Source organism: Gadus chalcogrammus, chromosome 8 (assembly GCF_026213295.1).
Source record: "Gadus chalcogrammus isolate NIFS_2021 chromosome 8, NIFS_Gcha_1.0, whole genome shotgun sequence".
In the NCBI taxonomy this organism is placed as follows: Eukaryota; Metazoa; Chordata; class Actinopteri; order Gadiformes; family Gadidae; genus Gadus; species Gadus chalcogrammus.
In genome coordinates, this window is record NC_079419.1 from 28,847,093 (window position 1) to 28,872,750 (window position 25,658).

Genomic DNA, 25,658 nt, shown 5'->3' on the forward strand with positions numbered 1-25,658 from the left:
TATTGCTTTACCAGTGTGTTTAAAGTGTGTGCGTGTGTGTGTGTGTGTTGTCATGTAGGCTATAGATATAGATTGATTGTCTTGGCTTGCTTGCATCCATGAAATATTGTAACGTCAAGTAGAAACACTTCCTTCAACAACTTGCTCTACACACACACACACACACACACACACACACACACACACACACACACACACACACACACACACACACACACACACACACACACACACACACACACACACACACACACACACACACACACACACACACACACACACACACGACTCTCTCCGACCACATGTCACAAGATCGGTCATACTGCAGGCTCTCATTTGCAAATGCACTGATTGTGTGCCCGTCTCCGATATGCTATATACCTGGCATTTATTCAGTTCATGCTCATGTTATGTAATGTTATGACCTGGCTACTGCATATCGAGAACAATCTGGGGATGAGGACATCCCCGAATATTGTCGGGTATTTCGCACACTGCCATCTCAATATATAGCCTAACATACACAAATATATCACTGTACTAGTCACAAATGTATTTTCCGCTAGCTAATGGTGGTCATTACATTGTAGTGAAACTAGTAAAGACAACACAGCTTTATGTTACAGCGAAACATCGAGGCACTGCAGCTCTGATTGGTTAGACAGCCTTCAAACTTAGTGGTCAAGCAAAGAAGAGGGAGGGGCTCGTTCTGTATACCTAATAGCCGGAGTGAATAACTAATAGCCGGAGTGAATGACTAATAGCCGCGGCTATTAGTCATTCAAAACCGTACGGAATCCGTACGGAAACCGTACGGAAACCGTACGGATTCCGTACGGAATTCTTGCCAAACCGTACGGAATCCATACGGAAGCCGTACGGTTTCCGTACGGTTTCTGTACGGATTCCGTACGGATTCCGTGCGGTTTTGCACTTTTACCGCGCCATTCTATTATGGAAAGCCAAGAAGGCCACAATCCGGACCTAGATTGGCGCGGTAAAAGTGCAAAACCGTACGGAAACCGTACGGATTCCGTACGGTTTCCGTACGGTTTTGCAAGAATTCCGTACGGAATCCGTACGGTTTCCGTACGGTTTCCGTACGGATTCCGTACGGTTTTGAATGACTAATAGCCGCGGCTATTAGTCATTCACTCCGGCTATTAGTTATTCACTCCGGCTATTAGGTATGCAGAACGAGCCCCTCCCCTTCTTTGCTTGACTACTAAGTTTGAAGGCTGTCTAACCAATCAGTGAAGAGAAAGACCAGACTAAAGTAACGCATTGTCGAAACTAGAGCGGCAGTCTGTCAGTGCCTCCATGTTTCGCCGTAACATAAGGCTGTGTTGTCTTTACTAGTTTCACTACAATGTAATGACCACCACTAGCTAGTGGAAAATATATTTGTGTCTAGTACAGTGATATATTTGTATATGTTAGGCTATATATTGAGATGGCAGTGTGCGAAATACCCATCATTATTCGGGGATGCCCTCATCCCCAGATTGTTCGCGATATGCAGTAGCCAGCTCGGCCATAACATTACAATATTTCATGGATGCAAGCAAGCCAAGACAATCGATCTATATCTATAGCCTACATGACAACACGCAGACACACACACACACACACACACACACACACACACACACACACACACACACACACACACACACACACACACACACACACACACACACACACACACACACACACACACACACACATTAAGCACACATTAAGCACACATTAAGCACACTGGTAAAGCAATAGGAGCCTGCATTGGCTAAAGTTGTTGGGATGCACCTTATTTTATAACAGGGAGGGGCAAAGTTGTGCATTACAATGCAAACACGACAATAATTGGCACCGTTCTTGCGCACTCAGAAGAACATGCAGTAGGACCGATCTTGTGACATTATTTAACCATCCATCTACAGCCCCCCATCTTCATCTGCCTGGAAGCTGCCTTCTCCGGGTAAAATTCGTCCTGAATGGGCTTCCTTCCAATCGGGCTCTGCTCCTCACATTAAGCATAGCCCATCTTTACCCAAGACGCAGATGTTTTATTCACTGTTATCCCTCAATAACGTTTATTTGATGTGTTGTTAATCATGTATGACTAATGCTGCCCTACTGTGTGAAAGGTGTGAAACGTTGGGATAGCTTATGGTCATGATGCTTACGTTGAGAAATATGTAGTAGGCCTACTGCTTAGAAATGAATTTTTATGAAGCTTGTTTATATGCTATTTCCCATGATGATAAATTAACATTTCATTGCTGTGAGTTGTGAAGATTATACAAATAAATAGTAAATGTGCTGAATCAGAATACTCATTTCCCATGATGATATATTAACATTGCATTGCTGCAAGATTTGTGAAGATTATACAAATACATTTTAAATCCGCTGAATCAGAATATTCTATTAAAACTTTAGTGATGGATTGTAAATGCCCTTACCGAAGTACTGTACAATAAGTGCAATTTGGAGGTACACTTGTATTTCACTTGAGTATTTAATTAAACCGACTTATCTCCAGATGTTTGCAATAAACTGGAGGATGACGGGAGAAAATCCTGAAAAATAAATGATTGAAGAGCCCCCCATGATCCGCTCGGAAAGTCATAGTCACGCTGATTACAGGTGTTTTTAAAATGCGTATACGGCTCTCACATGACAGCCACGCAACGGACACATCATCTTGCATCATTTGATTTATTGCTGTATAGTTAAACCAGCAAACCATCGCAAGGAAATGTAACAAAGCTGTAGCTGAAAGATTCATCCACAAACATCAGAATAGAAAAACACTGGCAGGGACCATTTCAGCGCATAATGACTACTGCTGCCTATGCGTGAAGCAGTAATGCAATTCTGCTGAATTATTTGGAGGACTTATAGCCTACTTGTAGTGAAGTATTTTTTAACAGTGCGGAATCTACAGCTGGTCACTTTCACTGGCTAAGCAAAATTAATCACGAACAGTTGAACCTCTGAATTGATCCTGAAAGCCTATATGTCCTAGAATAATTCATTTGTATTCCGTTTTAGGCCATCTCACTAAAGGTCACTTAGATTTAGCCTATTCAAGCTCACCAAGTCCAGTATTCAGAATTCAAAGCATTTATTCACAAATACGTTCTATTTTTTTGACAAGCGGAGCCGACAGTCCGGTGCAAACTATGCAAATTAGCCATGTGCACCAAACAGAAGATAGACGCAATGTATAGAACTGATTGTTGTGCATTATTGTGGATATGTAGGCTGGTTAGTTGTGGTTGTTTGTGGTCTTAGTGAAACAGCCTTGCCTTGGAGTTGGAGAAGTTGGAGTGATTGTGTGAATGTGCGAGAGAGAGCGCACCTGCCGTGGTGATGTTGGGCTTGTTGTGGGCTTTTATGTGATCGATGATGTATCTGTCTGATCGTATTAGCTGTAGATGGATGGTTAAATAATGTCACAAGATCGGTCCTACTGCATGTTCTTCTGAGTGCGCAAGAACGGTGCCAATTATTGTCGTGTTTGCATTGTAATGCACAACTTTGCCCCTCCCTGTTATAAAATAAGGTGCATCCCAACAACTTTAGCCAATGCAGGCTCCTATTGCTTTACCAGTGTGCTTAATGTGTGCTTAATGTGTGTGTGTGTGTGTGTGTGTGTGTGTGTGTGTGTGTGTGTGTGTGTGTGTGTGTGTGTGTGTGTGTGTGTGTGTGTGTGTGTCTGCGTGTTGTCATGTAGGCTATAGATATAGATCGATTGTCTTGGCTTGCTTGTGTGGTGAACCTCAGTAGGGGTTGTGAATGCAACCCCATCTAAGCTCCTCCTCCTGCACCCAGGTGCAGATAAAAGGGCCAAGATGGCTAAAGTCAGCCTCTGTTGGTTTCCTCCTAGGGTGGTGAGTAGGGTCCCCGCTTTTTAATAGTTGTGAGTTCCCATTTGAACTTTTATTAATTAGTGTCTCTTGTTTTTAGGATCCCCTGCTGCTGTTTTGTATGGTTTTAGTTGTTCTGGTTAGCTGTTTTGTTTTGTTTTGGTTCCGTTTGCTATTTTGTTTTGGTTGCTTTGCTTAAGTTTGCTTTTGTGTTATTTTCCCTTTTCTGTTTCATTGTTTGACCTTTGGTTTGCTGGGTTACTTAACCCCTGTTTTGCAGTTTGGTTTGGTTTTGATCCTGTTTTCTTTATTTAGTTATTGTAATAAAAGAAACGGTTAATATAGTTATTGTCTCTGCCTCTTTAGTTCTTGGACCTGTGTCCTTATTATTTCTGTAATATCATAGTTTAACTTTCTTTGTTCTCTATTTCCTGGGGTGTAATTCCCCAGGTGGCGTTGTCGGTCCCTCTTTAGTTATTTCCCCCTCCCCTCGTTAATATTGACTGTAGCCCCTGAGCCCCGTCACATCTTGGCGTTGTCGGCAGGATTACTTTCAGGCAGAGACTTGTAGTTTTCATTTTTTTTCACAACCCAATTGATTTGTACGTAGTTTGTTAAGGTTTATTATTTCTACAAAACAGCAGCAGGTCCTCGAAGGATCCGTGGATTGTACCCTGATAATCTCTTCTCTCTTCCATCATGGAGGAGGAACTCTCCCAGCTAAAAGACTTGATAACGCAGCTTCAAGCTGAGAATCGACAGATGCGTGATGAACGAGAAGGCAACCAGCCAGGGCCCAGTGCGGCATCGAGTGCCTCTGCCCCAAGGAACCCAGTAAACGAGAGACTGATTTTTGTACCCAGAGACCGGAAGTGCCCCATGTTTAGGGGTAGAACAGGCCTCAATATTGTTGAGTGGGTTGAAGAGCTTCAGGCTTGTACACGTTCTAGGCGTTTGTCATCAGTTGAGAAAGCAATTTTCATTTATGATCACCTGGAAGGAGAGGCCAGAGAGGAAATTAAATACAGAAAAGGAAGATCCAGACAAGGTCCTAGCTATACTTCACGAACAGTATGGGTGTACTAGATCATATGTGTCTTTGCAGGAAGATTTCTTTTCTAGGAAGCAACAAGAGGGAGAAACCCTGCAAGAATTTTCACATGCACTAATGAGTCTGATAGAGAAGGTTGTAAAGAAAGCCCCCAATGGTCTACCCAACAAAGATGTATTACTCAGAGATCAATTTGTGGAACATGTGTCTGATTGTACTCTTCGCAGAGAGCTTAAACAATTTGTTCGAGGCCACCCTACTACCACCCTGATAGATGTCCGCAGTGAGGCCATTAGGTGGGAACAGGAGGGAATGCCAGGGGGTGGGAGAGGTAGAAGTCACTCTGTCCCCTCTGTTTTTGGGTTTCAGCACACTGTCCAGGGAGTCAATCCAAGCCACAGCAGGGTGGGTAACCCATCAGGTAGCTCCGAGCTAGGGGAGTTAAAAGAAATCCTTCGGACTCAGCAAGAGCAGCTAAACCAGCTTACCAGAAGTCTTGCAGCCATCACTCATGCCCCTAGACCCCAGTATGATAAGAAAAACCTTATCTGTAGGAGGTGCCAACAGCCTGGTCATTTTGCTAGGGAGTGTAATGGTGCCCATGTAGCTGCGTCATCCAAGCTAGCTACCACAGCAGTACAATCCAGCTCTAGGGATGAGCGCTGTCCACCTAACCAGGGAAACTTTCACCCCCTGAACTGTTGAGCCAAAGTTCAGGTGGGGGCTCTACTTGCTCCAAGTCTCATGTCCATGATCCGGGAAATTTGGTTTCAGCTTGCCCCAATATTATCATAAATATGGGTGGGGTGGAGATTCCATGCCTGGTTGATACAGGGTCAATGGTGTCAACAATAACAGAGAGTTTCTTTGTAAAGCATTTTGAACCCTGGGGCTCAGAAAAACTCCATTCCTGTAACTGGTTAAGGCTGACTGCTGCTAATGGGATGGCCATACCTTACATAGGATACCTTGAGTTAGATGTGCAGCTTTGTGGCAAAGAAATTGTTAAGCGGGGGGTTTTGGTGGTAAAGGATCCCCAAAACAGTACAGCTACAGTTCCTGGTGTGCTGGGAATGAACATAATTAAGGAATGTTACTTGGAGTTGTTTGTACGGCATGGCCCTGCTCTTTTTAACCTACCTTCTGTGCTGCAGGCTCCCCCCCTAATTCAGCACGCCCTCCAGCAGTGTCACCAAATTCAGGCTACTACCCCTCTGGATTGCTCAGGTCGTGTAAAAGTAAAGGGAGGGAGGGTATGCAGAGTCCCCGGGGGTACCTTGAAAATTGTTGCCGCCTCCTGTTCACAACATTTAGCAAATTATGCCTTATTCGAGCCCCTGAGTAATGGCCTGCCTTCAGGGCTACTAGCCTCCCCAGCACTGGTCCGTGTGAGTAGAGGTACTGTTTACATCCCGATTGTCAATGTAGGGATTCAGGATGTTTTACTCTACCCCAGTGCTGTCCTAGGCACCCTAAGTAATGCCCATCTCGTGAGTTTACCTGCAGGGCTTGAGGAGAGGGAATTAGCAGCCACAGTTTCCTCCCAGACAGTAACTAATGAAGTGCAGGATAAGATTGCTGCAGTTGATCTAACAGCTCTATCAGAGCAGGAGCAAGGTCAGGTCAGAACCTTATTGCACAAGTACAGTGACGTATTTTCTGCAAACGAGGGAGATATAGGCTGCACTAACCTCATTTCTCATGACATTCCTTTAGAGGATGAGGTACCGGTACGCCAAAGATATCGGCGCATCCGCCCTTCAGAGTACGAAGCAGCCAAGGCCCACATCCACCAGCTCCTTGAGGCACGGGTTATTAGAGAAAGTAGTAGCCCCTTTGCTTCCCCCATCGTGCTGGTCAAGAAAAAGGATGGCAGCCTCCGCTTGTGTGTGGACTACCGGCTCTTAAACAGTAAGACCCGCAAGGATGCCTTTCCCTTGCCCCGCATTGAAGAGTCCCTTGACTCCCTGTCAGGAGCCTGCTGGTTCTCCACCCTGGACCTTGCTGCTGGGTACAACCAAGTACCAGTCACTGAAAAGGACAAAATGAAGACTGCATTCTGCACACCCTTTGGGCTGTTTGAGTGGAACCGGATGCCCTTTGGGTTGTGCAATGCCCCAAGTACCTTCCAGAGGTTAATGGAGAGGATCTTTGGAGATCAGCACTGTCAGTCATTGTTGCTTTACCTGGATGATATTGTTGTTTTCTCCTCAACAGTAACGGAGCATGTCGAACGCTTGGAGTCTGTACTAGGCCGCCTGCAGCAAGAAAATCTCAAAGCCAAGTGGGAAAAGTGCTGCTTTTTCAAACCAGAGGTGAGCTACTTGGGGCACATCATATCAAAGGATGGTGTGTCTACTGACCCTGGCAAAATAGACGTTGTTTCAAAGTGGCAGCGACCTAACCATGTGTCAGAGTTGCGTTCCTTCTTGGGTTTTGCAAGCTACTACAGACGCTTCATCGATGGGTTTGCCAAGTTGGCCGCACCCTTGCATCGCCTGGTGGCTGAAATGAATGGCACAAAATCCAGGAGACCATCTAAAGAGAGCCTACTTGTTGCATGGACGGAGGAGTGTGAGCGGAGTTTTGAAGGCCTTAAAAGTAGGTTTGTGAGTGCTCCAGTTCTGGCTTATGCCAACTTCTCCTTGCCTTTCATCCTAGAAGTTGATGCCAGCTACAGTGGGCTCGGGGCTGTGCTCTCCCAAAATCAGGATGGCAGGGTCAGACCTATAGCTTATGCTAGCCGGGGCCTCAGACCTACGGAAAGAAACATGAGTAATTACAGCTCAATGAAATTGGAGTTTCTGGCCCTTAAGTGGGCCCTTACCGAAAAATTCAGAGATTACCTGCTTGGCCAAAAATGCGTGGTGTTCACGGACAATAACCCTCTCAGCCACTTGTCTACAGCCAAGCTAGGTGCTACAGAACAGCGTTGGGCTTCACAACTTGCTGCATTTGATTTCACCATCAAGTACAGGCCTGGTCGAAGTAATCAAAATGCAGATGCACTCTCCCGACAGCACCCACCCAGGGCTACTGACTCTGAACTTGTAGCCTCTGGCAGTCATGTCCCAGAACCACTGAAGCAGTTCTTTAAACCTGATCAGACAATCAGGGCTACCCAGGCCACCATCACTGTTTTCCCCTCCCACTCCCCATCTGATTTATGTATCTTACAGGAAGTTGACCCTGCCATCAAGGAATTCCTGAGGTTTTGGACCCGGAAGAAGGGCCCAGATGCAGCTGAACGGCACCAGACCTCCAAGGAAGTGCTTGGGCTAGTCAGACAGTGGGATCGAATGATGCAAAAAGATGGAGTATTGCATCGCACAGTCTGCCACCCCAAAGCGGGGGATCTCCTTCAATTGGTGCTCCCCATGTCGCTCAAGAATCAGGTCCTTCATCAGCTGCATCAGGAGCATGGGCATCAAGGTGTCGAACGGACAACCGACTTGGTACGGCAGCGGTGCTATTGGCCAGGGATGCACCAGGACATCAAGCAATGGTGTCTGGACTGTGAACGATGTCAGGTAGCCAAAGATACTCATCCTGCTACTCGTACATACATGGGACATCTACTTGCTTCTCGCCCAAATCAGATACTCGCTGTTGACTTCACAACATTGGAGTCATCCAGGAATGGGATGGAGAATGTCCTTGTCATGACGGATGTCTTTTCCAAGTACACTCAAGCAGTCCCAACCCATGACCAAAGGGCTACCACAGTGGCGCAGGTGTTGGTGAATGAGTGGTTCTATAAGTTTGGGGTACCAGGGCGTATTCATTCGGACCAAGGCAGAAACTTTGAGAGCCAACTCATCCAACAGCTCTGTGGTATGTATGGTATAGACAAAAGCCACACCACTCCATACCATCCAGCTGGTAATGGCCAATGTGAGCGTTTCAATCGCACCCTCCACAACCTCCTACGCACCCTTCCTGTTACCAAAAAGAGGGATTGGTCCTGCTACCTCCCACAAGTGACATTCTCATATAACACAACAGCACATCAGTCCACTGGAGAGTCCCCATTTTTTCTGATGTTTGGGCAAGACCCCCAGTTACCTGTTGATTTCCTTTTGGGCAGAGTGCAGGAACCTGTAGCTGGCAGTGCCCATGATTGGATTGTTGAACACCAGTACCGGCTGTGCCATGCATTTGAGGGTGCCACCAAGAATCTCGCGGCTGCGGCTGAGCGACGCAAGAAGAATCATGATCAACATGTGCGGGATCCATCCTTACAAGAAGGAGAGCTGGTCTTCCTTAGAAATGTCGGGCTAAGAGGTCGCCACAAGATTCAGGACATCTGGAACTCTGTAGTGTACAAGGTGTTGAAGGCCCCATCAGGACAAGGACCAGTGTACTCCATTGCCCCTGTAACTGACCTACATCAGGTAAAACATGTTCATCGTGTATTACTTAAAAGAAAATTGGATCATGTGACTGACTGCCCTTCTAGCGAGCCACTCCAGGAGGTAGAATCGCCTCTTATAGATGGGACTGCACAGGATGGTGAATGGTTCCTACTGGCTCCTTCAGGATTGGACAGCCAACCAAGTCGGCAAACCCAAGCCACCCCTCCACAAACTCCACCAGAAGTGCAGGTACCACCTTCTAGCCAACACCAAGCAAGTTATTTACCTGATATAACTGCTGTTTTTCCGGGCACCAGTGAGGCACCCCCCAGAAGGACCAACCGGACCAATGCCGGGACGCACCACAACCTCCACCACCAACCTCAAGCGGCTGGAAGTAGAGCAATAGGGGCTGCTAACTCTCTGATGCCCGTGCTTAGTGGCTGTGTGGTGTTTAGGCCATGGCAGTAAATGTAAATCGTCGGGCCGACGATTAAAAACCCAGGGGGTAGATTGTGGTGAACCTCAGTAGGGGTTGTGAATGCAACCCCATCTAAGCTCCTCCTCCTGCACCCAGGTGCAGATAAAAGGGCCAAGATGGCTAAAGTCAGCCTCTGTTGGTTTCCTCCTAGGGTGGTGAGTAGGGTCCCCGCTTTTTAATAGTTGTGAGTTCCCATTTGAACTTTTATTAATTAGTGTCTCTTGTTTTTAGGATCCCCTGCTGCTGTTTTGTATGGTTTTAGTTGTTCTGGTTAGCTGTTTTGTTTTGTTTTGGTTCCGTTTGCTATTTTGTTTTGGTTGCTTTGCTTAAGTTTGCTTTTGTGTTATTTTCCCTTTTCTGTTTCATTGTTTGACCTTTGGTTTGCTGGGTTACTTAACCCCTGTTTTGCAGTTTGGTTTGGTTTTGATCCTGTTTTCTTTATTTAGTTATTGTAATAAAAGAAACGGTTAATATAGTTATTGTCTCTGCCTCTTTAGTTCTTGGACCTGTGTCCTTATTATTTCTGTAATATCATAGTTTAACTTTCTTTGTTCTCTATTTCCTGGGGTGTAATTCCCCAGGTGGCGTTGTCGGTCCCTCTTTAGTTATTTCCCCCTCCCCTCGTTAATATTGACTGTAGCCCCTGAGCCCCGTCAGACTTGCATCCATGAAATATTGTAATGTTATGGCCGAGCTGGCTACTGCATATCGCGAACAATCTGGGGATGAGGGCATCCCCGAATAATGATGGGTATTTCGCACACTGCCATCTCAATATATAGCCTAACATATACAAATATATCACTGTACTAGACACAAATATATTTTCCACTAGCTAGTGGTGGTCATTACATTGTAGTGAAACTAGTAAAGACAACACAGCCTTATGTTACGGCGAAACATGGAGGCACTGACTGCCGCTCTAGTTTCGACAATGCGTTACTTTAGTCTGGTCTTTCTCTTCACTGATTGGTTAGACAGCCTTCAAACTTAGTGGTCAAGCAAAGAAGGGGAGGGGCTCGTTCTGCATACCTAATAGCCGGAGTGAATAACTAGCCGGAGTGAATGACTAATAGCCGCGGCTATTAGTCATTCAAAACCGTACGGATTCCGTACGGATTCCGTACGGAATTCTTGCAAAACCGTACGGATTCCGTACGGAATTCTTGCAAAACCGTACGGATTCCGTACGGTTTTGCAAGAATTCCGTACGGATTCCGTACGGTTTTGCAAGAATTCCGTACGGAATCCGTACGGAAACCGTACGGAATCCGTACGGAATTCTTGCAAAACCGTACGGAATCCGTACGGATTCCGTACGGAATTCTTGCAAAACCGTACGGAATCCGTACGGAATCCGTACGGATTCCGTACGGAATTCTTGCAAAACCGTACGGAATTCTTGCAAAACCGTACGGATTCCGTATGGAATAATTCCGCTTGTCAAAAAAATAAATGCTATTATATAATAAATGCTATAATTATTCTAGGACATATAGATATGTCCTAGAATAATTCATTTGTATTCCGTTTTAGGCCATCTCACTAAAGGTCACTTAAATTTAGCCTATTCAAGCTCACCAAGTCCAGTATTCAGAATTCAAAGCATTTATTCACAAATACGTTCTATTTTTTTGACAAGCGGAGCCGACAGTCCGGTGCAAACTATGCAAATTGGCCATGTGCACCAAACAGAAGATAGACGCAATGTATAGAACTGATTGTTGTGCATTATTGTGGATATGTAGGCTGGTTAGTTGTGGTTGTTTGTGGTCTTAGTGAAACAGCCTTGCCTTGGAGTTGGAGAAGTTGGAGTGATTGTGTGAATGTGCGAGAGAGAGCGCACCTGCCGTGGTGATGTTGGGCTTGTTGTGGGCTTTTATGTGATCAATGATGTATCTGTCTCATCGTATTAGCTGTAGATGGATGGTTAAATAATGTCACAAGATCGGTCCTACTGCAGGCTCTCATTTGCAAATGCACTGATTGTGTACCCGTCTCCGATATGCTATATACCTGGCATTTATTCAGTTCATGTTCTTCTGAGTGCGCAAGAACGGTGCCAATTATTGTCGTGTTTGCATTGTAATGCACAACTTTGCCCCTCCCTGTTATAAAATAAGGTGCATCCCGACAACTTTAGCCAATGCAGGCTCCTATTGCTTTACCAGTGTGTGTGTGTGTGTGTGTGTGTGTGTGTGTGTGTGTGTGTGTGTGTGTGTGTGTGTGTGTGTGTGTGTGTGTGTGTGTGTGTGTGTGTGTGTGTGTGTGTGTCGTCATGTAGGCTGTAGATATAGATCGATTGTCTTGGCTTGCTTGCATCCATGAAATATTGTTATGTTATGGCCGAGCTGGCTACTGCATATCGCGAACAATCTGGGGATTTCGCACACTGCCATCTCAATATATAGCCTAACATATACAAATATATCACTGTACTAGACACAAATATATTTTCCACTAGCATGGTGGTCATTACATTGTAGGGAAACTAGTAAAGACAACACAGCCTTATGTTACGGCGAAACATGGAGGCACTGCAGCTCTAGTTTCGACAATGCGTTACTTTAGTCTGGTCTTTCTCTTCACTGATTGGTTAGACAGCCTTCAAACTTAGTGGTCAAGCAAAGAAGGGGAGGGGCTCGTTCTGCATACCTAATAGCCGGAGTGAATAACTAATAGCCGGAGTGAATGACTAATAGCCGCGGCTATTAGTCATTCAAAACCGTACGGAATCCGTACGGAATCCGTACGGAAACCGTACGGAAACCGTACGGATTCCGTACGGAATCCGTACGGAAACCGTACGGAAACCGTACGGATTCCGTACGGAATTCTTGCCAAACCGTACGGAAACCGTACGGAAACCGTACGGAATCCACAGCGCAAAAACTGTGGAATCATGGGATATCTATTCTACCCTGCTTTTTGCATGAAGCTAGCAACAGAACACTCTGAGACGCCCGGTGAAAATCTGCTCCCACACGCTGGCGTCATTAGTGTGGATGCCTGAGAGCATTCAACTTGTAAAATTCTTTTACCGTTTTTAAACTATCACAGCTTAAAGTTGAGCAGGTTTTTACTCCAAATCTGCGTTTAACATTGGTGTGTATTGCGCCTGCAACGGCTGAAAAGGCGCGAGTGAAAGGCGCGCCGTACCATAGGAAAACAATGATTTTGCTAGCGACGCTTTTGCCTTCAGTGTGCAGTGGTGAAACGGATCAGTGTGTCCACGGTTCGGTTCAGATAACCGTTTTGGGCCTCGGTTTCGGATACGGTTCGGATTAGGATCATGTCCGTGATAGTAAAAAGGCGGACTTTTTTTTGACGGAGGGTTTGGGGGAGAAACACAAAAATGAATGAGACCCACAGGCTATTTGCAATGTGTTAATTGACTGTAATCAGACAACTTGCAAGGCTTTTTTGTGCAATAAATGTTCCACTAAATGCATTTCAAAACATGGTGCACTGAGTGTAACATGTAAGGGATAACGGCCGACGAGGCTTAGAACTCTGGCGACGAGCGCAGCATGAAGCGGGAAAAGTCTCATTGGCTCGGGCAGCACTGGAGAGAATGCATTCCGCTGGGTCCTAAACACACTTTTGTATCGGACGTAGGCTACAGTAGGCAAAATACGCTACATAAGGCAATGCCTTCATGAAACCGAAATCCGCGGATCTCCAGAATGCTCCGAACTGTGGTAAACGAACCGAACGGATTCGGATACAATTCGAATCCGCTGCAGGCTACTGTGCACGGCCCCCTACACGATCAGGGAAGCCTCGTGCTACTGGTGGTTACAACGGTTTGGCCGTAAATCTACTTTCTCTGTCGGGAGGTTTCTGCCATTAATTAATGCATCATTTTGATAGATCTGTCTTATAAAACATTTAATGTACATGAATGGAAATGGTATTAAATCAGTCTTTTTGCCGTATTGTAACACTGTTTTTGTATCATCCTTTTTAAGGTGTGCCTCATGAGATGGTAATGCAAACTCTGCACATTTGAGGATTCTTCAAGAGGGGAGCTTCTCAAGCATTATCGCGTCAAGCACGGTACTTTTGGTCGTGGCTATTCTGTACCCTGTCTTCATTTAAGCTGTCCTTGCTCCTTCAAGACTTGGGGTGGCCTGCGTACACACTTGTCTAGATCCCACAATTCACAGGAAACTGAAGAGTGTGAAGGTGTGCAATCTTTCAGATGTCAAATTTGCAACTCATTTTATACTAGTACAAAAGACTATTTTCAGCATATTAATTCCCACTTGAAAAGACATGAAACCATAGAATGTGCTTTTAACGGATGTGATTTCAAGACAAACATATATGGGACTTATGCAACACACAGAAGTAGAAAACACAAGTCCCATTCATTGAAAGACTTTAAGACTGATGTGATCGCAGAGCATCCTGTTGCTACTGAGAACGAAATTGACTTTCCAGTGTTGGAATCATATTGTCATGTGGATAGTGATACCACCTTAGAGTTGGCTTGTGAAAGGGACACTAAAGGTGAAATTGTGAAAAATGTCGGTTCTCTCTTGTTAAAATTGGAAAGCATCTATAATGTCTCTGGCAAATGTGTTGATGACTTAGTGGAACAGCTTCAGTTTATCTGCGAATCATCCACTCAGTACATTCCAAAGTTAGTGAGTGATATTTTTACAAAGAATAACTGTGCTGTTGATGAAGCTATTGTTAGTGAATTAGTAGACAAACTCTATCACTCCAATCCTTTTACTGCAGCCTTGGGTCCTGATGGTCCCTTTTCTTCTAAATTTAAGAGGGTAAAGAATTATAGGGACAACTTCAGTGTAATTGAGCCAGTAGAGTATATTTTGGATCCAGAGAATAATTTTAGCTTTTGAATATGTGCCTGTTCTTCAATCCTTACTGCAATTGTTGAAAACTGAAGACATTGTAAACAGGTTATTGACTAAACAGACTACTTCAGACGACTCACAGTTTGCATCCTTCCGTGATGGTAAATATTTCAAGCTAAATGAATTTCATGCTAATGAGGAGTTCAGTATTTCCCTTATACTGTATGCAGATGATTTTGAAATCTGCAATCCCCTTGGAACTTCACGGAAAAAACATAAAGTCACAGCAGTTTACTGGGCACTAGCCAATACACCACCTGAACTGAGATCACAGTTAACATCAATTCATTTGGCTCTCCTTTGTAAAGCAAATCATATAAAAAAATGTGGCTATGAAACTGTTCTTGAGCCTCTTTTGAAGGATCTCATAACATTGGAGAGGGAAGGAGTTTTTTTGCCTCAGGTTGGCAAAAATATCAGAGGTACTGTTTTTTGCGTTTCAGCAGACAATCTTGGTGCGCATTCTTTAAGTGGACTTGTAGAAAACTTTAGTGGACATTATATCTGTAGGTTTTGTATTGGCGACCGTTCTGACTATCAGCAAAAAGAAGTACATTCAGGAGCTTTTCCATTAAGAACAAAAGAGAACTATGATTTACATGTTCAGTCTGTAAAGATAAATCCTGCTTTGGTACACTGTTGTGGTGTGAAGAAAAGTTGTCCCATCACAGAGAAATTAAGTCATTTCCATTTTGTAACCGGGTACACACCAGACCTTCTACATGACCTTTTTGAAGGTATAATTCCTTTGGAACTGGCACTGTGTCTTAATGTGTGCATCCACAAGAAGTACTTCACCTTGACAGAACTTAACAAGTCCATCACACAATTTCCATACAAATTTACTGATAAAAAGGATCACCCCGGACCTATCCCAGTGAATTTTGCCTCTCGTAAAAGTATTGGTGGGAACGCCAGTGAAAACTGGACATTGTTAAGATTATTATCATTTATTATTGGTGCAACTGTACCACTGAATGATCCAGCATGGCACGTTCTTATGATTTTAAAAGATATAACTGAGCTTGTAGTAGCCCCCATTCATACTGAGGAAAGTATTTGCTACCTAGACACGCTGATATCTGAACCTCGTCACAGGCTGTTGGAAGTTTTCCCAGATCAAAAATTGATTCCAAAGCACCATTTTTTGGAGCATTATCCTGATTTGATAAGAGGGTATGGTCCTTTGGTTAGTCTCTGGACTATGCGATTTGAGGCTAAACATAGCTTCTTTAAGCAAGTTATTAGACACACAAAGAGCTTCAGAAATGTATTGATGTCACTTGCCTCAAAGCACCAAATGACGATGGCATACATTTCACAAGGAAATGCTTTGAAACCTGCAGTGTGTGTCACAAAAATATCATCTCTTCCATTAGACATACTTGATACAGGAATACAGCAGTCTTTCAAGGCAGTTTATCCAACACAAACCTCTGTGAATTTGACCAATGTGGCCATACTCCATGGAACTAAATATGCTGCTCGGATGGTTTTGCCTTATGGTTCAACTGGTGGTATATCTGATTTTGTTATGATTTCACAGATTGTTATTGTCGATGGCAGTGTCAGTTTCATTGTGAAAATGCTTAACAGCTGGTATGATGAACATTTTAGGGCATTTATGTTAGACCACTCTGGGAAAATGACCCTGGTACAGCAGAGTGAACTTGGGGACACATATCCCTTGACAGCATATTTTGTGGAAGGAAAACTCACGGTGACATTGAAACAAGGGCGTAACCACGCATTCTTTGGGGGGGTCGTGTCCCCCCCAATGTTGAGAAAATACTAACCTGTCCCCCCCAATATACAGCAGGATAAAATGTAAAATATATGTTCTCTTTTTATGAACCCTGTCAATGGATCGGTCTCTTGTTATGCAGTGATGTTGCTAGGTACGCGTCCTGCGTCCCTGACGCATTAAAATCTGAAAGGACGCACTAAACTCACTATCCATGCGTCCCGGGGACGCATCTCATTTTCCCCATGAAAAACGATACATTGTGAACATTAAACAACTCGTGTTCAATCACAGTAACTGGCCAAAGAAACCTTCTTGTGAGCAGATCGGACAAGCGCTGTTTCAACCCTCTGCGCACCTACTCGGCGCAGACGTGATCCCCTGTACAAGGTATCGCGACATGCTAATTTAGCCGCTACCAAAACAACTAGCTCGTCACCGCTGATTTCATTTCAACAATTAAAAATACGAACTTCATAGTAAATAAACCCACGTTTCCACTGCTCGATGCTGTGCTCATTCGTGTCAAATGAGCAAATCAAACAGGATTTTTTTGCAATCCTTCTGATTGAATATATGTACATTTATGACAAAATCGTGAGGACTAGGCTTGTGACACACACACATACACACAAATGTGGCGCTCGCGCGGTAATAGCTCATTGGCGCCACCTAGTGATCATTATGTGCAAATGCACAGCCTCATTAAAATGACTTAGGGGTCATTTGACCCCTCTTGCGGCGCTAGGAGTAAGTAAAAATGGCCCGGCGTTTCTAGTGTTAAACATGAACGGTTGAGTACTCCAGCTCTAACCATATCATACCACCATCAAGGAGTTTAACACTTTTAATTTAATTTAAGAAATAGAATAATAATAAAAAAGAAACACATTTTTTAAACTGGGGAGTCGGGACCCATTGAATTTCTCAGGGACCCACCCAACTCGCCACCTGTGGGTCCCGGGGACTCACTACATTGAAAACCTATCAACATCACTGGTTATGTCTTATTTATTTTCAATTTATTTCCGTTTGTTGAGTGTGTGAATCCCCCCTCCTAATTGTACACTAGTGCGATTTAGTTTGAAACCACCTCGCGACTTTCTGCGTTGTCATGGTTACCCCACACTCTTTCTTCAGTGAGAGCCAAGAAAGTAAAGTTGAGTAATGGAGGATTTGAGGTTACCTAAAAAGCAGAAGAAACTGGACCAACAGCCAAGCATACGCAGTTTTTTTCAGACAGTAAGTAACTTGACAGGCATGCTGAAAGCAGTGGCCAGACAGGGACATGCTCTGGACATGCAGGTGATAAGGTGAGAATTTTGAATATGAGACCAGACAGCCTTACAACATTGTTTATAACCTGGGCCTACATGTCAGCAATACATAAAAGTAGCCTACTTCTAATACAAGCAGAATATATAGACCAAAATGATCACGAAGGTCAGCCACTGTTCTTCTGATAACATAATGACATGTGGTCATGGGTATGTGGTATTTTTCCATTGGAAGCTATCCTTTTTGCTACAGTACTACTGGAAGAGCATAATTGTAATTGGTAGGTGTGTTTAAGGTCAGTAAGCAGCTAACCAAAACAAAATGTGTGTGTATTTGTGTGTGTGTGTGTGGGGGGGGGGGGCGGGGCAGACATTACATTATTACACTATTCCTTTAGATGTGAATTCAAATGGTCAATGTAGTCCTCGAAACTATGTTCTAAATGTCCACATTTTCATATATAAATATAGAATTGTAGGCAATGCACTTAACAAATAATAATAAAAAATTTAACCCCCCCAATGTCTAAACCATGGTTACGCCCTTGCATTGAAACGTCACATTATTTGCCAGTGTTAGGTGATGAGTTTGACTCTTTAATGTCTAACACCTTGCTTGCTTCCTTCCTTCAGAGTAATTTCTTTCTCTTTCTGTCAAGATGGATTTCGTTGCATTGACGGTTATTATAGAACACCGGAGTGAGAAGCTTACACTGTCCTCAGGAATACCCAGCACTGTAGAACAGTTAAATGAGACAGTAAAAGAGACATTTGGACTCATTGAGGATTTTACCCTGCATTACCTGGATGAGGACTTTGGTGATTACTTCACTCTGCATTCTACCAACCAGATTAAACACAAGGGGACAATCAAAGTGGTGATGATTCCATCGGTAGTTCTTACATTGACTGCTTTTTACTGAAAACCAGAGAGATATAATGAATGACAGTTTAAGCTCTGCTTCTGATGCAACGCCAGATTCCCAGACAGATGCCTCATCAGTGTCTTCACAAGACATCCTATCCCCACGTAGAAGCCCTCAGACGACAACATGGCCAAATCAAATCATCATTCCACTTTTCTCTGTGGCAACAGAGACAGTACTGATGAATGCCAATGAAGAGTTTGTCAAAGATCGTACTGTGCTGAACAATTCTCGGATCCGATCTGAAATCATGGAAAAATTAGCTGACTACATGTACAGCTACACACCCTACCCCACAGGCCTTCAGATAGGTGAGGTGGCAGAGGCTTTAGTCAGAAAGCATCCATGCCTGACAGAGCTAGGCAGTCGTAATGGCTGGCTTGGATGGATGTACAGTCTTAAATACAAGATGGGAAATTACAGGTCGAAGCTCCGAAGCCTTGGATTTCCTGAGGTTGTCTGCAACTCACTTAAGTACAAGCACCCGGATGACAGGTCTGCTGCAAAGAATATAAAGAAAGCACGGAAAGGAGAAGTGGTGTTTCTCCCACACTATCCTGCGGGAGACAGTAAGGAACAACAAGAGCTGGACCGAAACCAACTAATCACTGAATCAAAGAAGAGAGAGAGCACAGTCGTCAAGGACTTGATGTGCAGAACTTTTGCACATAGGAGACATGAGGTTGTCACCCTACAGATGAGCATCAGTGACATCAAGGACAGATGGCCCGCCTTGTTTGATGTCTCGCAAGTGAGTAATTGGAATTGTTGTCAACACATATTGTGGACTGAACCTGCATGTTTCACAGTTACACACTCATTAGTTAGACCTGTGTCATCTAATGCAATCAAATACAACAGCTCTGCCACATATACATTTTCAGTTTTTGTTGACATTGTCAGAAAAGTGATTATTATACTTTGTTTATTATTGAGGTTGTAGTGGGTGGTGCTGGAGTGCAATACATTGAAAAGTGTTCCTAATATTTTGTCCCCCTCAACGTATGTTAATGGATGGACAAAAGTATAAGGACACCGCTCAATATAATGCACTCCAATAAACATTATCCACAATGTCCTCAATGATAAACAAAGTATAATAACCACCTTTTTGACAATCTCAACAAAAACTGAAAATGTATGTGTGGCAGAGCTGTTGTATTTGATTGCATTAGATTGCACAGGTGTACCTAATCAAGTGGTTGGTGACTGTACATCCTATTAAAAATGATAATGGAACAGTCTTGCATCCTATTCATCTCAGTATGGACTTACGTGTTTGCTGAATGACAACAGATGAGTCACCAGTTCTTTTTTTTCTTTTCTCATCCCTCTCTTTCAGGTTAGCGCAGAGTTTCAGAGGATCACCACACTGAATCTTGAGCCAAAATTCATGGCAATGTTGGACTTCTATACACTGCTGTCCTTGTTTCAAACGAAGAAAGGTGCTGCAGGAGAGAGACATCGGGCACAAATGAGTGTTCTACTTAAGGTATTAAACCTGTCTCATTCACGTTTCTCTCCTTTAAGCTAATTACCATCAATAATTACATATTCATATCCTAATCAGATAACTTATCTTTATCCCCACCGACTCTCTCTTATGCCTTCTCCTATCCTCAAGCCTTCCTTAACAGTTCTTGCTTTTTCTTCCTTAGTTTTCTGTCCCGCAATCTCTCACATCCTCTGCACACCCTTTTACATGTTTTGGTTTATTCTTACATCACTACACTCCAACTCCAGTTCAATTTTTCGAACGTAAATTCTATTGAAAGCTTTGACTCAAGTCAAGTTTGCCTCTGCTTGAATGTGTAGTTTTGCATTGTATTAACATTTTGAGGCTTTCTGTTCTGCAGAGTGGAATCCCCATTCAACAGACCCGTGAGGTTGTCATCCGATGTCTCATCAATCATTTGGGAGAAGATGCCAGTGCCTTGTTCAAGGACTTTGAGGTTAGTATAATACTTAATTGTTTTCATGATTTTTAACAACGTAATCATGGGTGACCATAGAGTTCCTGCAGTACGTTTGTTTTTTCCTTACCGCACACAAAGAAGAAGCAGCTTTCATAGTGTAAACCAGCTGTGGACATCAGATACTGTACGAGTTGTTTGGAGAGAGAAATTAATTATATGAAAGCATTAATTAGTTATTTTGTCTGTGAGATCAAAATCAAATTTGGGACCACCACAGTAGTATTGTTTAGTTTGTCCACTTTATGTCCTGCTATGCTCTTATTTTGGTAGGTGGTATTTGTCTTGCGACATGCAGGTTGAGAGTGAGTTCTAAACTCAAGTTATCTTTACAATGTCTGCAGGATGCTGCTGATGGATCTGCCAGTGTTCAAGATGAGTTGGCAGAAGAGGTCATGAAGATTTACCTGCTGCGGAAACAAGAAGGGTCATCGGATGTTGGGATTGTCATTGAGGGCAACACTGTCCTCAGCAGTCTTGGAGATGTTAGCAGGGCCTGCTGCTATCTCTTGGGACTGATGTACGTGTTAGATCTGCAATACCCCAAGAACCTCAAACATAGTTTTGAGGTATTCCAGAAAGTACTGCTGGAGCTGGATTCTGGAAACCTTTCCAACAAGGTTCAGAGACTAAAGAATTACCTCTGTATGTAGCGACTGGCTACTGTTCAGCAAGATGCTCTCTTAGTGAGGGATTTTTTCATTGGCAAGTCTGAAGTTTAGCTGATGTACTGTTGTCTTAATGTTTACATAAGACTTAAGGTTTCCATTCATAGTGAAATTGCATGTTGGACTGTTCTTGTTTTCTGATGTGGAACTTTAATGTGAAATATCACTGTTTTTGGTGCATTTCTGGAGGATGCAAAATGTTGTCCTTGGTGCATTTTAGACATGCTAAATGTCATTCTTCTGTTCAGACCAACCAGACCAGTCACACCCCCTGAGGACTCATTATGGCTCCTGGTCACCGCCTGGTAGAGAGTTCAGTTAAAGCAACAAAAATAAAAAAGAGATACATATGGAGGATGTAGCTATTTGTCTTTACTCAGACCCAGGAAGTGAAACATAAAGACAAGAAAGACTAGCATAAGTATATTCATGTAAAGATGCTTTAAACGAGTTTTGATTGGTTTGGCAATGCACTTTGACTGTTGGAACTTGCAACTCAATTAGCTGAATGTAATTATAGTTATTGTATAACATGGTAGACATTTATTCATTCTTGGTGCATTCAGCCTGATGCTCACATGGACACTGTCACATGCTCACTGGCGAGATTAAACCATGTTAAAAGAAACTAGATAATATACCATGAGTTGTAATGCCAGTTGAGATTTCCTGGTTGAGACCCCTTATTAAGAGTTCAACTGTTTTTATAGCATGGACATTTTAACATGTCATTTGCAAAGATAAACTGTTGGATTTAAACTTCATGGACATTTTAACATGTCATTTGCAAAGATAAACTGTTGGATTTAAACTTGATTAGATTAGATTAGATTCAACTGAGGGGGTCTCAACCTGGAAATCTCAACTGGCATTACAACTCATGGTATATTATCTAGTTTCTTTTAACATGGTTTATTCTCGCCAGTGAGCATGTGACAGTGTCCATGTGAGCATCACGCTGAATGAACCAAGAATTAATAAATGTCTACCATGTTATACAATAACTATAATTACATTCAGCTAATTGAGTTTGGATTAAACTTGATGATTTATAATTGTCAAAACAGACAAATAAATGTTTACTTAAAAATGTTGATGTGTGTAGAATTGCTTTGTTTATTATTTTGTTTCATATATTGACTTGAAGTACTCATATAGATTAAAGAGTAAATACTTAAAAAATAAGTTAATGTAACATATTTATTCTGATATTTGATAGTCCAGTATGAATTACATTATGTTAAAAAAATTAAGTAAATGTAGCAGATTTGTTTTGTTAAATAATAATCAAATTTTCAGTTGCATCTACCTAACATTTTAATTATATCTACTCATTGTTTTGAGTGGTTTGAACTTAGGGTTACTATTGCATAGACTTAAAATTTTAATTATATCAACTCAATTTTTTTATTTCATGGTACTCAATGTAGTTGTTCAGATCTGCTAATATTTTATAAGTACATTTACTTAATCAATAAGGTAAATCTAAATGATTTCACAGATTTCAAATTTACTCAATATTTTAAGTGTAAAAATGTTACGCAGATTAAATTGAGTAGAGCATAGTTACATTTTTTAGAGTGTGGAGTACTTTTTAATGGTGGGCTTTTACCTACAAATGGGTCATTATTTGTTGACATTTTGAATTATAGCGAATGAGGATGCAATTAATAGTTTAAAATATTCACCAAAAATCAATGGAAATACATTTTCGCATTCTGATTGCTGTAGTACTTGCCGATGGTGGGCTTTTACTTGCTACGGGTCATCATTTGTTCATATTTTACATAATAGTGAAACAGGATGCAATTAATAGTTTGAAATATTCACAAATACATTTTCTCATTCTGATTGCTGTATATTTGGTGAATATTTCAAACTATTAATTGCATCCTCATTTGCTATAATGCAAAATGTCAACAAATAATGACCCATTTGTAGGTAAAACCATTAGCAAGTACTACAGCAATCAGAATGAGAAAATGTAGTTTTATTGATTTTTGGTGAAAATGTTAGCTATTAATTTCATCCTGTTTCAGTATTAGGCAAAATGTCAACAAATACTGACCTGTAGTAGGTAAAAGCCCACCATTTGCAAGTACTACAGCAATCAGAATGAAAAGATGTTGTTTTATTGATTTTTGGTGAATATTTTAGCTATTAATTTCATCCTGTTTCACTATTATGCAAAATGTCAACAAATAATGACCCGTAGTAGGTAAAAGCCCACCATTGGCAAGTACTACAGCAATCAGAATGAAAAAAATTAGTTTTATTGATTTTTGGTGAATATTTTAGCTATTAATTTATCCTGTTTCACTATTATGCAAAATGTCAACAAATAATGACCCGTAGTAAGTAAAAGTCCACCATTGGCAAGTACTACAGCAATCAGAATGAGAAAATGTCTTTCCATTGATTTTTGGTGAATATTTCAAACTATTAATTGCATCCTCATTCGCTATAATGCAAAATTTCAACAAATAATGACCCGTAGTAAATAAATGCCCACCATTGGCAAGTACTACAGCAATCAGAATGAGAAAATATGTTTCAAGTTATTTGTGGTTATTTCTTTCCTGAAACAATTCCATGGTAACGTTTATGCCACCAGTCTGTGGGGTGTAATTTGTAGACGGTCCCTAAAACAGATAGCAGCCAGGCCTTCGATTTAAGAGCTTTTCTCGCACAGATATCGATAGGGGCAACATGTCACTGTGATTTTTGTTGATACGGTGACCTATGCTATCCTCAACAAACTACAGCCGTAATGAAGTGCAATTGTGTTGATTAAGCCGATGCGGGGTAAATGAAAACCGAATATCCAGCAATTATCGAACCTGAGGCTGACTTTTACCCGCTGTGTTAACTGGTGACCATCAGCTGAATGCGTCGCTTGTTGTCGCTACGGGAACTGTTGGAAATCGGGAAAAGACTCGTAGCTGTCCTTGCGAATGCATCTTTGATTTGTTTTCAATAAAATGTCAAACACCCATCTCATTCGTATTTGGAGTCTAATTGGAGGAAACATGTCACGTAGCCTATAACCATTTTCAGCCAAAATGGAAATGTGTGTGTTTTTTTTTTAATAATAAATACGGTATTCAAACTCATACCATTTTGGGGGGGAAATATTTCGAGTTGAGATTCCATTCCATTGTGCCGTTGAGCCAGAGATTTGATCAGTTGCACTTAGTACAGCTTAGTAGCCTACTAAAAACTACAACTAATCTTCTTCCTAAGAGCTGGAGGCAGACATGTCAACTTGTGACCCGACTGTCCAATTTATATAGACCATGGTATTTGTCTCGTTTCCAAAAAGGAAGAGGCCATTACACCAGTTATTCAAAACCTAATGTTGTGTTTCCCTCCACTGCCTAAAACCCAGCCAAAATCAATGTTATACGCTCTTACTCTATCATTTCGGTCGCCTGATGTGGTGTAGTCTCTTGCTCTGGATCGTCTCTAAGCTAGCGAGCTCGAGAATCAATGTGACACAAGGAACCCACATAGCAAAAGTACTCCGCGCCGGATCCGCCGCGGAGGTATCGCGGCTTCCGGAACGGGCCCGCGAAACGGACCCGTATCGGGGTCCACTTGCACGCCGCGTTAGATCCGCCACGGAGGTGGATCGCGGACCCGCCGTGGCTCCGCGCTGCCTCCGCTCCGCATCCACGACTAAAACCTTACCTCCGCGACGGGTACGTTCGGGACCCGCAAATTGATACATACATCCGTCGCGGACCCACAACGGACCCACAACGGACTCATACAAATCGTGGCTCATCCGGCCCGGATCCGTTTGTCCTTCCAAATGTTGTCGTGTAGGATAAAATAGGATAAACTAAACTATTGGATAAAACTAAAATCTATCACTAGAACTAGGCCTACTACAGCAATATAGCCCTAAAGCTTAAATCTGCATTGCATATTTTCAACCTTACAATACAATAGGCCTAACAGAAAAGGTTCAATTCAAAACATCAGTTTACTGTACAAAAGTAATAACTTCTCAATGGAAAATGGACATTTATGGAAAGATACCGGTTATAGCCTATTCTGTTTTTGCTAACCTGTTAAATGAATGTGGCTGCATTCATTTTGTGGTCAGAAACTCATTTAGTGCTTTACCGGCCTATAGTGCATACATTTTATATATTAGGCTACATCTTCAATGAAATTCAATGAAATGTTGTGCAATGCACAGCTAAAATATCAGAAAATTAAAAACTGGTTAACAACAAGAATCAAACTTGATTTGATTCTTGTTGAATCAAATCCAAAAAAAATGTTTTTTTTTTTTATTCATTATGTTCTCAACTGCTTCATTACGGCTTCACTACGGCTGTGAGGGACACGTCGGGGGACGGACACCTCCTCGTCTCTTTGTCGCCCGATCCATGGCCAGGTTAAACCACCTGA

The 25,658-nt window shown here is 42.5% G+C and overlaps 1 protein-coding gene across 2 annotated transcripts; it reads left to right on the top strand.

Moving 5' to 3' along the window:
• Positions 1-12,670: 12,670 nt before the first annotated feature.
• Positions 12,671-22,328, top strand: LOC130387482 (uncharacterized). 2 transcript variants are annotated; one of them, XM_056596586.1, is made up of 5 exons: positions 12,671-13,821; positions 18,329-19,346; positions 19,938-20,087; positions 20,452-20,547; positions 20,913-22,328. In XM_056596586.1, the coding sequence occupies exons 2-5, from the start codon at positions 18,609-18,611 to the stop codon at positions 21,219-21,221; spliced, it is 1,293 nt and encodes a 430-aa protein (XP_056452561.1). In that variant the 5' UTR covers positions 12,671-13,821; positions 18,329-18,608; the 3' UTR covers positions 21,222-22,328. The 2 variants fall into 2 exon arrangements, with proteins under 2 accessions (XP_056452561.1, XP_056452560.1); XM_056596585.1 differs by lacking the exon at positions 12,671-13,821 and having other exon boundaries at positions 18,268-19,346.
• Positions 22,329-25,658: the final 3,330 nt, after the last annotated feature.